Consider the following 14,384-nt stretch of genomic DNA (forward strand, 5'->3'; position numbering starts at 1 on the left):
AATCTACTAAATAAAACACAAGCACACAAATGGAAAAAACACACCCAGCTCCTTTCTAGAGTCAGATTAATAAGAATATACACTCATTACACCTAGCTTCTCTTTGAAAAAAAATAGTTAAAACCAAACCAAAACACATACAAATTACTCATGGTTGCTTATTGCAAAACTAAATGTTTTCCACAAAGTGCCCAGTTCTTCATATTTACAGGAAAATGCCAAAGACAAAATTTTCCAAGCCACATGCATAACAATAAGCTTGGTTCAACCAGACACCAGTCATCCAAGAAGAAACATGCATGCCCTCTTGTACTACCATCAGTCCTATACCTCAGACAGAGGAGTTTATAGTCTAAGGTAAGTTCTGTACAAAGGGTAATCTTACATCTCCTATCTCCCAGAAACCTGGGGAAGTTTGAACACTTGGAACTTCTCAGGCCTGCGAAGTTTAACTGTCTGATGCTCTGATGCATGCTGCTGCTGTCTCTTTCAGCAGAGCCTCTGTAGCAACCTCAGAGAGTATAATCACAAGCGACTGCAAATGCAGCATTTTTCATAGTCATTAGATAGATGGATTTGTAAACTATGTGAGACAGTGTGATCAAATGGCTGTATTGGAAGCATAAATCTACTTCCAGACCAGATTTGTGTAAATCAAGAACCTGTAAAATAAATCTGGTGTGGAAAACGGAATATTTTGAGATTTATTAGTAGATATGAGGTGTTTCAAACTTGTTCTCGGGTTTGTTGATAAGCCTTTTTACAAACAAAAGACCAAATACCTTAAGGCTAGCTATTTTTTAATAAAATGAGAGCTAAAATTGAGCAGGTTTTTAAAGGCCTAACAGTTATACAGTTAAATTACCCATATATTTTCAATGCTGCATTCATAAATTTTAAAATCTCCTGGCCAAGGGACAGAAAGAAAAATTGCACAGATTTTATTGTTATGGATTGAGTTCAAATAATGTCCAACACATTTCCTGTTATTTTCTTCTGTCAGCAACCATCTGTGGAATACACCTTTGGAGTCCAGTTTAAAAAAAATCTCAATTTCTATTTTATTAGTCCTCAACTATTCTGCAAGAAATATTTCCATACCTGAATAAGAGGTTCTGAAGAAATACTTTCCAGAAATCTCTAGTCAGATTTTCATGTGGAAAGTGAGGAGAGAATAAAAGATTGTCAGAGTATTTCCTAAGAAATATTCCATTGATCCCAGCTGGCATGATTTCAAATACATTTGGCTACTGCTTACTTGTCTTGTTGCAATGTCTCCAGCTGTTGAGTCTTTCCCTAAAAGAAGTAAATGGAAAAGCTATAAAATTAGGACTTTTAATTTTCTGGCAGGATTCTAGAAAGTTATAGCAATATTTCATTTTTAAAATTATTTCTTTATCTGAGACTGATAACTCTGCTCTTTATATAATTTGATAACACAGGATATACATTTAACCCATCTACAGAGAATTACTGAAGTACATAAGCACTCCAAGATGTCTCTCAGGGATATCAAAGTTAAGCCTAAACTGGCACAAGACCTGTATCAGCCAGATTTTTAAAACCCCTAAGGCAACAATTTCAACTTCTCACCATCCATCTACCTTTGGATGCACAGAAAAGCAATTCCCACTGAAACACTTCAAGATGAGCCAAAAGAGTTCAGCAAGTAAAACCTGCTTTGTGCAAAAGGCTTCAAAAGAAAAAAAAAAAAAAAAGACTACTCTAAGGAGTAATTTAACTCAAATTCTCAAAAGTTTTAAAATACATGTTATCATCCACGTGTGGGCACCAAGTGTGTATTAAGACTGCTACAGAATTTTGTGTTACCTGGGAGCCCCCTGCTGGGACTCTGCTGAGAGAAAACAAGAGAAGGGTTTTGTTTTGAAGGTGTGTCACAAATGTTTCAGTAATATTTAATTATGCTATATATGGTATGTTAATGCAACCTTATTAAATTTCTCTCAGTCAATCACTAAAATGGAGACCTCTGCATAGAAGATGCATATGCTTAGTATTAGTTAAATGCTCAAAATACTTTAAATATCCCTTATTCTCAGAATTCATGTTGATGATTCAAATGGGCAGCCTATCTGCTGAATATAAGGAATTCAAACTGATGGGTGAACTGTGTGTTTATCATTAAAGAACATATAAACAGAATTAGCTTTATTCCATTTGATTAACACATGCACCAAAAAAAAAAAAAAAAAAAAAAAAAAAAAAAAAAAAAAAAAAGCCTGAAAATGCAGACATTTCAGGACTGCAAGAAGAGTAAAATACCAAAACTAATTTTGTCTAACCCAAAAAATTTCAGGCTAAGTACATGTTAGAACAATTGCTGTAACTCACAGATCAGCAGTATTTCCTTTCCTGAAAAGCTCATCTAAAATATTTCAACCCATCCTGTATTCACTGCCTCCTCCATTCTGCAGGTACAGCCATTCAGAGCTCTGTGTAATCAAACTGCCTGGGTTATAAACAGCAGCCTCTTCCACAAGTATTTTGTACCCATATAATTTCATTCTTGTGGCTGTGGATGATACAGACATAAAGCTTACTTTCCAGATTATTCTTTGAGGATAATTTGTAGGTCTCCCTGTAAGCTGGAAAAGTTTTCTCAATGGCAAAGGAAGTTTCTATCTTTTGTGAGCATTGAGGTGATGGCTGTTTGATATATATGTATGAGCTTTCACTCACTAGTGATCTTTTATTCCATTTTTAATTCCTTTTTTCTATGACTTCCTAATGGCAAAATGTCAGGCTTATGTTTAAGATGCCAGTGAAAATATCAAAGCGTTTTCTTAAGAAAAAATCAAAGGCCTGCATGCTCACAAGATTATAAGTAAATCTGCCTGAATACTGCACAGTGCTGTTCAGGACTTTTTGCTTTCAGAGGGAATAGCTCAATCTTCTGCTATACTCAGTCACCTGTAGGAAATGTTATCAGTATAAGCAAATTATTTGCTAAATTGAAGAGCTATTAGCTTACTCAAAGAGAAAGTCGTGGCCATAGCAAGAGGAGTTTAAAGATCAAAGGAAAAAACTTATCTCAGTTCTCCTCAGCATGCCAGGTAGGCACTTACTCTGTGTAAAGGTAACAATAAGTAAAATGTATATGTAAATATTTTCCCTTCCAAAGCATCTTTAAATTAGATGCAGGAAGAATGTAAGAAACTAGTAGAAGATGCAATATATGAATTTTAAAATGCAACATTTCCAAACCCATTTTTAAACCTTTCTCCTATAAACGTTTCAAACTCCATCCTTGGATACAAAAATAAGGTCTTCATTGAAGGAAAAGAAATCATTCTGTGAAACCACTGGACACTAAACCTTAGCAGTAATACATAATTTAGTTACTAGATTCGAGAATAATAGTAAAAAATATACAAGATGGAAAGTATAAGGATGAGAGTTTCAAAACCCTACAGTTTTGACACAATGCCTTTCATACTTTTTTACATTTTTATTAGTTTATCTTAATGAAAGAATGCCCATGTAATTTATTGTGACTTACAGCATCAAAACAGTTCAAGGAAGAACTTCTGAAGTATGAAATTCAACAGAGATATGAGACAGTAGTCAAGTAGCAATGCCACACTGTATTATCCTCTTGTCCTGTGAGAAGAAAAAAAAAAAAGTAAAATTACCCAACTACCTCTTGGGACTCAAGAAGCCATGCAACACAGAAAGGTTATGATGAAACAACACAAAGAGAGAATTTAAGCCCATAAACAACCTGGTTTTTATCTAAAAATTCTCCTTAACTACTCAGACAACATAAGCAGAAAAGTTGGTCTGTTTTATAAGCTTCAGTCTTAATTCAGTACTTTAACATTATGGCAAGAGCATCTCTGTCTACTAAGGAGATTTTTACTTGTTCTGTCCTTATAAACATTGCATGAATAAAGGCACAGTAGCATTAGAAAGAGTCTATTGTACTGCGCTCTTAAAGCTAAAGATAGAAGAGACAGGCACAGCAACAGATACTGACTGTGAGGAATTACACATCAACTACTTGTAGAAATCAAATGCAGATGTGTTGCTAGGAGAGAACAAAAGCCTGCAGAGTCTGAGCCTGCAGAATATCAAAGATCACAGAATCACAGAACATTCTGACTTGGAAGGGACCCACAACGATCATCAAAGTCCAACTCCTGGCCCTGCACAGGACAGCCCCAAACATCACACCCTGTGCCTGAGAGCACTGTCCAAATGCTCCTTGAACTCTCAGGCTTGCTGCTCTGAGATTACCCAAGACACGAGGAAAAAAGCATCTATTCCCCTCTGCCCCTCCCCCAAAAAAAACCCAAAACAAAAGAAAAAACCCAAAAAAACCAAAATCACCCAACCAAACAAAACCAAACTCTGAAACAATATCAAAAAACAACCCTGAAACCACCGGGCTGCATATGGAAGATATTGCCTTGTTTCTGCTCCTGCCAAAGGGAGCAGGTGTATGCTGGTGTCTAATTTGGTTTTATTTTGAAATAAGCAACAACACAACAACCAAACCAAAAGGTGACCATACCAGATGACACTAACATCACTGCTGCCATCTAGCAGACTTGTATTCTCTCCTGAGCAGGGTGTTTTTGTCAGTGGATATTATCTGCACCTTTCTGGCATTTAGTCACCTTTAGGAGGTTTGCATACAGACATTGAAAAAGTTACAGATTTATCAACTTTTTTTTTTTTTTAAATTCAAAGCAGATTGAAAAACAGTCATCTGACTTTATTTCTCTCTTGAACCTTCCTTTATGCTAAGCACTTCCCATCTGGCTTGGTCTTTTTCTTTTTATCTTGCATCATAGTTGCACTGTCAAACTAAATTACTATTTGCAGTAAATTTCAGCTCCAAATCTATGGCACTTTTCATTGAAGTATCTTGGTTGCCCTGGTATTGTTATAGGCCTCTTGGGATTTATATTGTAAAATTTATTTTCATGGGTTTATGGCTGTGCAGTAAAAATCCTCATTGCACAGAAATTTGGCTTAGAAGCATCAAACGCACAGCTTTTTTTAATGTTTAAAAGGTTTTACACTGTAAAATTGTTGTGATTTTTTTATTATTATTCTTGATATTTACAAACATCATCCTTCCACCGCTCATCTTCACTCTACTCTGAACTATTTCTGATGCACTACATTGAACAGAAGAATGGTCTTACATTATCTTTAAAAAGTACATATCCAGCTTAAGGGTTTGATTTTAGGAGGTTCTCATTCAGTCAGAGCAACATGTTTTCTGACAGACCTTTTTTCTCACCACCTCTCTCCTCATCTCCTCCATGTACGAGCTCTCCCTTTCCCATTGCCTCCTATTGCCACTGCTCTGCTGGAGCTTCAGGTTCTCCCCTTGGAAAAGGCAGAAGCCAGCAAGTCAGCTTGTCTGAATTTTGGGTAATTTCCCCACCCCATCCCTATTCATGATAGTCCTAAACAGCTATTTAACTGTGTAACTACGTAGCTGAAGCAGAATTATGGCAAAGACTATTCACTAAGGGTGTAAGCAAAAAAATTATTAATTTACTGACAGTTACTTGGAGTGGCAAAGTAAATCTCCCAAGACAACTGAAATGTGATGTCCCCTTCCCCAAAATACTTTCATGCCCCCAGCGCTCTAATTGAAAATTATGTAACCTTTGATACACTCCTACTTTGCACTGACTATAGAAGTCAGTGTTTTCTGTGAAAAAATACAGGGGGAAAAAGTGACCTACAGCTCCAGCAGCAAATCTTTTTAAACCACTGCCAAGCAGGACATAAAACACAAAAGCACAGTGTTCCCATAAGCATCCAGTAGCACCTGCCTAACACACTTGATAATACTTATTTGCATTCAGAAGTGAGGTTAAAGGTGGGAATGATACCACCAGCTTACATTTTGCAATAAAAATCAGAGTAAGGAACAGAGAATTCTGCTTAAAGACATCACTTGCCACAGGCAGTTCTTAGGCAGTATTGTCCTATAGATCACAACACCATTACCACCGTGTGCTGCATCTGAAAGCCTTCACCACAAAACACATATGCCCCAAGTTCTGCAAGAGATTTCTGAACCTGGAGTACTTAAAGGAAGGTCAGCAGTGACCTTTTCCAGTAAACAACCTTTCATTATTCATACAAACAAACAAAAAAACCTCAAAAAATCAAAAACCAGCCAAACAAACAAAGAAAATACAACATGTAAGGGGGCACGGAAGAATAAACAGCAAATGAATAACAAGTTTCAAATTCATAGTCAGTTCAGTCTAGCAGAAGGGCATTTCACCATTGCATAGCTTTGTAGGGACATAACAGTGTGATAAACTAGTGCCTGGGTCATGTTAAAGAGTACTTATTGAAGCAAAGTCAAATGACCACAACAGCAAGACCAGGCACGTGCTTACTCCAATCAGCACATCCTGCGTTAGACTCAGTAACTGTTTGGGCATGTGAAGACACAGTCACGAACCATTCTTTCTCTCCTCAGTGGGTATCACACTGTGCTCTGTGGCTTGCCCCTGCCTGAGACTGAATGGATACCTCAGGAATAAGCTCTGCTGCTGAGACAGACAGGGAACATTCTTTAAGAATAGAATTTTGACTCTTCCAGGTCTTCTGTTTCAGACAAAGCTCAGGCAGTTTACCAGCAATTCACTGGTGGTGAATATTCCCACTGACATGGGAATAACAAAATTCATTATGTGGGAGCACTGCCTTCATCAGTTCATCATCATTACTCCCCTCTGATATGGTGCTATTTAACTATCTTTGGGGCCCAACACAGAGCCCAACTGATGAACAGATTCAAGAACAGTCAGTTCAGGCAAATTCTGCTTCATTTGTCCTGGCTGCTGTTGAGTTGATATAACCAGGGGGAAATAAGGATGGGATAAGGAGTGTCTCAGAGGACCTACAGGACAACATGGCAGCCCAGGCAGACACCTCGGTAGCTTTTGGGGAGAGCATATCAGAATGGAAAGAGCAATAAGAGCAGTCATGTTTTCATTAAGATGTTTTTTTAGAATTCTTATTTCGAACCAATGCAGTTGATTGATTTGACATCCTGCAGATTAACTTTTCATGCCTGTCTTTTGCTTGAAAACAGACATTTGTATTTACACCTCAGAGAAAACCCAGTATTCTTCCTCTACATCTGACAAGTCTATTCACTGTCAGGAATGTTACTAGTTACACAGGGAAAGACAAACCCAGAATGATTCCTCCAGGTCTCAGCACAAATCCATGACCATTACTATGCTAGAGCACTAGTCAGTGCTACTATTAGTTATTTATTCTTCTAGTTTTTTTCAATAGTTTGTTGTTGTTTTGTTGGATGGTGTTGTCACTGACCACTGCAGCTCATTTTACCTTAAAAGCAATGTTTCAGCCCTTGAAAGGCATTGCAAAATTTTACCATGTGTCCCTTTCTGGCTGCAGCTCAAGTCCTTGATACCTGAGGCAACTGATGGTATTGCTGAGCTGCTCACATTTCATTCAAGGTTCAATGTGGGCAACTAAAGGGACAAACATGAAGGAGAGGCAAATCAAGCAAACACTGACAAGTTCAGGGTGCTGATAAAATGTGGTAGAAAATAATTGATTGATAAAACGGTTGATAAAATACGGCCCATAGTCTGACCCATTTTTCCCTGCCTAATCTTTGTGCAACTTAAGTATAACAGGTCACTTTACCCAATATTATAAAGGTCTTTGAGCTGTGTGTTTCTCTTTACACATCTTCCTCAAGGTCCTTTTTATGTTGTCATGATTATTCAACTGTACTATTTCTCTGAGCAAGATCAAAAGGAAATGTGTGTTGTACTTTTTAAGCTAAATCATACAAAACCTTTCTTTATAAACTTGAGTTTATCTCAAAGTATGCAGTCTGCAGCTGTGACCTAGCAGTTGACAGCTTGTCACCCTAGAGCCACAAATATATGTCCTACTGGGAAAATTAGCTAAAATATAATCATTTTCTAATTGAAAAAAAAAAGAAAAGTTTTCACATGCTAATGTGCTCATATCTAAAACTAAGGATCTAATATTGCAAATTTTTTCTCAGCTTCTAATGAGATCTGTGAAAGCATTACTATTTAATCATCTTTTGGCCCTTGCCAATTTTACTAATACTCATAAGTCCTTTTTTTAATAGAATTTAATAGACTTTAATGGAATGTGACCAGACAAGCAACACACAGGCTGTTGAACATAGATTTCCCAAGTGCACACAACATTATATCAAATACCCAGTACCAAACCAATAATGCTGATGCTCAATGTACACCCTACAAGTAGGCTGCTCCAGGCAGTAGAAGTTGGGCACATTTATGACATCTCTCCCAGGGTCAAGCACTCAGGCTGTGCTTGGAAATGTATGGTGTCAGCAGGTATGAGAACTGTAAACCTTGTACATGGCTTGGACAGAGAAAAAAATTGCAGATTGCATATATTTTTATTTCTGCCTTCTTCTATTCCTTCAATAACTCTCCTTACAAGACATCCCCACTCAAACATCAAGATTCTTCCAGTTTCAGAAAAATTAAACTAGTTACACCAGGGATATGGATCTGTGTTCTGATGTTCCTCGGGGACTAAGTTCCCTGATACCAGTAAAGTTAAATTAACACTGATTTAATAAAAGCAATTTTTTTCCTGGAATATGAAAGTCTACTTCCAGCATGTACTAGAGCCCTAGCACCTATAGTGGTTAAGAGAAGCATGTTTCTTCTTAATTTGAAGATTTCATTTAGCTTTTAAGGAAAAAAAAAATCATCCATCCCAGTTCATATCCTCATGTGCATTTATAATTTATGCTCTGTTGACTGGCAGAAAAAGAACAAACATATTAAAATTTGATACCTGACCTCCAAATGAAGGAAACATTTCACAATAGAATTTGCATTGTTTAGCTCTCATCATCTTCGCATTTAATTATTATTGCTGTCTTAAATATTGCATCTATTTCTTGTCCAAGAATTGAGGATCAGCTTTTTGACAGCACATTGAGGAAATTATCTAAGTACTGAACCGTAAATCTACTTCCTGTGTTCATTCTGAATTTATTTTAACTGCTCATTGATGATTTAACTCAAAATACTAAGCTTTAACATTTGTTTCTACAAACCCTGCTGCTCTGCAGGGAAATCTCTGACAGTATTATTTAGTGGAAGTCAGTTTTGCAAATACTGGACATCAGTGGGTTTTTTTTTAATTTAATCTTATATTTAGCAAAAAATAACTTGGCTATACAGTAAGTATAAGATATTCAGAGAGTAAGGCATCAAAGTAAAAGCTAAGCAGTGGATCAAATAACTTGAACCCCAAGCCACAATTTCAAAAAATTAAATCAGTTGATTTTGCTTTTATGCAAATACTATTTATCTTGCCTGTTGGCAGTTCAGACTTCATTCCATCTCAGAATGTCTGAGTACTGACATGAGTGAAATTAAGCAGCATAATGAAATATCTCCACCTAACTGCTTGTCTTCTTTGCATAATCCCATTTTTAGCATTTGTAGCCAAATGATTCTAAAGAATGTAAGGACAGTAGAATAAAAGACAATGTACAAACAAAATAAATTAGCCCCAACACCTGAACTTAAAATGTATTTTAAGAAGGGAAAGCCTGGAAGAAACACATCCTACTTTGAGATATAAATAGTTCTGCTTCAAGTGTAGGATTAATCCTCTACTTAAACATGTACAGAGCCTCATGTTATTCTACCATTGCCACAAACTTGTGCCGAGGGCCTTTCAGATCTAATCCTCTTGAACACAGATTTATTGGAGCTTTGCCCTATGTTCAGATTATTGCAATTTCCTTCCTGCCATTACACCCCTGTATTCTGCATTTGAATGTCTTTATTTTTAAGCTTCTGGCGCATGTGCAAGCCATCAGTTACTTCCTCCATCCAGAGAGAGTGCAACCACTAACAGGACTGGGATTTATTTACTCTATTTATAATAAAATACTTGATTTTATTTTCATCAAGACAACAATTACTATGATTTCATCTGGGTTTAATTTATCTGCTTAAATAAGTTTTGTGGTTATCCAGAGCATAATGCCATTAGCAATTTTACACAGCTGAGCTCTATCAAGAGTGAGAAACATGCTTGAAAGGCAGATTTATGAACTACAGGTAATGAAGGTTTCTGAATCCTGAAGCACTCCTGCAATTACATGTAGTTATTTTCATGGAAACATAAGATTCTCAATAAATTTTAAGCACCTCCAGCTTTAGGAGGAGCCATATTGTGTTGGCAGGCTGGTGGAGAAGACAGTATAGTTGTCAGAATTACAATGTCAGGGGGAAAGATTGTGTAGAATATTTAAATTTCAGATACAAACAATTATATTAATTACTACTTCACTATCAATTTGCATTGATGATGTAAAGAATAGCTAATTGCTGTTCTTATGTAACTTATGTAAAATATGCAGAGCTGCAGAAGTCAGTAGTACAGATACCCAGCCATTAGGAATAGCTGGTCATTCAAACTCTGGTTATCACAAATGAGTGCTTAGGATGAGTCAAAAAACATTATCAAATATATTCACAAAAGAAGGTTTAATATAAATTTGTACAACTTCACAAAGTGCTATGGAAGGGTTTACTCTGTTACTTACTACAAAGATGAAGCATACCTATGAAAATTGGAGTAGAATCAGTTTAGAATTTGCACAGAGACCAGGAAGAAAAAAGTGTAAGGGTGCAGAAGAGGGTCCATGACTCATTATAGATTCAAGATGGCAACATTCATGCTATACTTGCTATAGTGTGTTTCAATCACTTCACACACACAAACATCTGCAGACACAATCTGTGTCTAAATAAATTTACAAAGATATATCTGTTAAAAATTACCCTCAAATCCAATGAAATACTCATATTAAATACTTTGTCATTTCTCTGTGGGTGAGACTTGAGCCTTGAGAGGGAGTGGGGGTGTCAGTGTGGGTCCCACCATGAGTTTTCAGTCCAGCAAGTATAGCAAAGCTCTGAGAGGTGTCCCTCTAAGAGAGAGTTGCATCCACTGCAGTCCAGAAGAGCTGCTTAGAGGGTCACAAAATGCTTGGCTTTAGTCATTAGTGAGTTTCTATCCTGGCTGCAATCCAAGCTGGTAATTACTGGAGTTCTTAAAAACGACAGCACGGCTCCACTCAGGCTACAATCCAGGTAAATAATGTTCAAGGGTGTCAGAGGATGACTGAGTATCTCTTTGTATATCTCTTGATATACATATCTCTTGAGTATCTCTTGTACCCTTCTTTGGGGAGGCAGCAGAAGTCCCTGGTACAGAGAGTGCCACCCCCACCTTAGCCATGCAAGAATTTGTGGCACGGTCAAGGTACATCAGCACTCATCTCATTGCCCAAAAGCCAAGTCTAGTGGGAGTCCCTGAGATCACGGAGCAGCCTGAGGAGGTGGCAGGGGAGTGCTGCCTCACCACAGTAGCGTTCTGTTCAGAAAACACTCTGGTGATACAGGTCAAGGAAATTACCATAAAGGCCAGTTTATTAATTGGGAACAAAACATCTCCCTAGGGAACCTTCATTGAAAGCATTTAACTGTGACTGATGTTAGTATATTGTTATGTGTGAGCTTAAGTGTTATTAAGCAGGTGTCTGACAAATGAGTGTCTTCTCAGTGCCTCTCAGTAAGGTGTAATTGATATATGGATAATCTAAATAGGGTCCTACTGCAGCTGAAGACCTTTTTAATGGCAAATGCATTGCTATGGCAAATGCATGTGAAGGCACATGCATTTCTATTTAATGTGACAAAGTCAGTCTGAAAAAAAGTATAAATGTACCATTTTCATGGTCCAGAGTAGTTTCATGGGCTGGTTCTTATGAGTTTTGTAGAGTTAAGAAATGTTGAAGTATGTCACAGTAATAAAGCATGTGGCATTTTTTTTCCTTTTTAATTTCTGACAGTTCAGTGACAGCAAGGATTATCACCCCAATACAGCATGTAATTGTGCTTGACTTTTAGCACATCAAAAGTAAAATCTCAAGATGTGCTCCTCTGGTGTTCATTAACATGGAACTGGAACAACAGGACCAAATCCAGATCAAGAAAAGAGGTTATCTGCCTTTATCTGGTATAAATCTTTGGAGAGAGAAGGAGAGAGACCAATAAAAGTAGAAGCCAAGTTTGCCCATTCACAACTTCCAAAGTTTTATAAGCATTTAAGAACCCATCTATCAACAAAAAAAAAAAAAAAAAAAAGGCAAATGAAGGTGATAACTCACTTTTGTGAGTTTGAAAACACTGATCTAATTGTCTTTCTCAAAGGGAGCTTTAAAATTTGATCCCCATCCTCATGAAGTCATTTAACCTTCCTCCCACACAGTCACAGACTTATCAGCAAATATTTTTTTAGATGTTCTTGTGATTTATGATCTAACAAGGGAGAGGAACTGCCTTGCAAAAAGTCTTAGGCTATGGAGAATATCTTTAGGGACCAAATATCAACTCACATGCCCTATAGAAGAACTAAGGATCTGAAATATCCAGCCTGCAATCATAGTTACTCTCAATGTTCATGAAGTAACCACTGCATGATGTTATACTTCACTAGTGTTTGATTGCCTCATGCCATATTTAAGAAGTGATATACAATTATCATAGCTGATGATAAACTGATTATGAAAGCATAAAAATAATGAATGAAGTATTATCAGGTATTCCACAGCATGGATGAAAATACACCTACCTATCAGACAAAACAGCAGTAAGTGATAATGAAATGGAAAAAGAAAGATATCAGCAATATGAGATACAAATAAAACAATTTGCTAAACAATTTGAAGATTTCTCAATTAAGAACATTTAAGAAAAGATGTCCAAGTAGAAATCTCACTGAATGTCCTTCAAAACACTGTACACTTTTACACAGAAGCTTTTGAGTCAAAATCCTCTCTACAATGTTCAGCATATAGTTTTATGCTTTATGCTGTAACCAGTGTACTGTGCTGCATAAATTAATCATGCTTTACAAGCTCTATAAAGGCTGCATGCCAGGAATCCAAGTAGATACCATTCTGTATTTAAACAAACACAAAATCCATTATAGAAAATCTTGCCATCTCAAACAAGCAAAATATGGTTTCAAGTCTCATTGAGTTTTTTCACCCTCCTTTTACAGGATCACAACAACAGCTGCTTGCATGATGGATCTACGCAGATATCCTCTGGATGAACAAAACTGCACACTAGAAATTGAAAGTTGTAAGTTACTGGAGGGAAAGGGTTGGCCAGATGACAGCTGAGAATTGAACCACATTCAGAGGTTAGGCAAAACAGGAGCAAGTTGTTCAAATACTATGGGTTCAGTGAGCTTGCACACTGAACATTCTAAATGTATTTCTGTAATACACAAGCCAAAATTAGTTTCATTCACAATACTGGTTGATCCAAGTTTGTAAGATGCCTTTCAAAATCTCTTGACAAGGAAAGAGGAGGATATTTTTTGAAGATTAGCTCAGAGGACAGCAGTCAAGCACTGTCCATCTTCAGTGCCCAAGCACTGCTGAACCTGGATTAATTACTTCACCTTAGCACATTCTTCTCTAACATCTAGATTGACATCTGTCCCACGTGGTTCTGGCAGGATTGATCAATTGCTGTTACCAAATCATTTGGAGGTTATAAAAGGAAATAACTTGATCCTTCAGCTCCAAGGTTAATGAGAGCTTTGTCACTGTCTTCCATGAGCATAGGAACACAGCATGCATTTACAAATTTTTGTTATTGTCTCTTTATTTTATGATGGTAGCTGTTAGAGAAGTGCCTGTAAGGCTTTTTAAAATAATCTTTATTATGCTGGCCATGTAGCTTCCCTTTTCAGTGTTTCCCATCTTGCTACTGATCCCCCCAGTCCCTTTCTGCTTGTTCAAAACTCAGTCCAAGTGTCACAATCCACCACTTTACAGTTGCTTGTTAAGATGCATGGTTGTCTTCACATACTAGGGCTTTGCAGTCCCTTGCCCATTTTTGGCACAAAACCTTTTTCTTCCTTGCTGCTGCTTGGCTCATCTTCTGGCTTAAACTTATTAAGGTATGTAATGGATGCATTTGGAGAATGAGTCAAGACTTGATTTTCAAAATATAGTGCATAACACTTCTCCTCAGTCACTTTTCCATCTGATTAGCAGAGGAAACGGATATATATACAATACCACAGCAACCAAAATGTGTGACAATAGTGAAGTTGCATTCATATTGAACACATACCTAGTTTATTTGTTGGGAGGTAGTTGATTTGAAGTCCCCAGCTCAGTCATGACAGAAGATGATGAAAGTAGGTAAGCGTTTATCAGCTAGCATATATCAGCCCAAATAATGAAATTAGACTGACACTTTACTGGTTTGTACCTCTCTTTT

General features: G+C 37.1%; 1 protein-coding gene across 3 annotated transcripts in view; it reads left to right on the plus strand.

Moving 5' to 3' along the window:
* The window catches only part of GABRB1 (gamma-aminobutyric acid type A receptor subunit beta1), a 108,759-nt gene that overhangs the window by 68,668 nt on the left and 25,707 nt on the right, over positions 1–14,384 (plus strand). For all 3 annotated transcript variants that reach the window (XR_010439828.1, XR_010439829.1, XM_064710342.1), the window contains exon 5: positions 13,147–13,229. Coding sequence is in view for 1 of the 3 variants with exons in the window: in XM_064710342.1 (XP_064566412.1) it covers positions 13,147–13,229 (83 nt within the window). In the remaining 2 variants the exon portion in view is untranslated. The remainder of the gene's footprint in view (positions 1–13,146; positions 13,230–14,384) is intronic.

The sequence above is a fragment of the Zonotrichia leucophrys genome, chromosome 4 (assembly GCF_028769735.1).
Source record: "Zonotrichia leucophrys gambelii isolate GWCS_2022_RI chromosome 4, RI_Zleu_2.0, whole genome shotgun sequence".
In the NCBI taxonomy this organism is placed as follows: Eukaryota; Metazoa; Chordata; class Aves; order Passeriformes; family Passerellidae; genus Zonotrichia; species Zonotrichia leucophrys.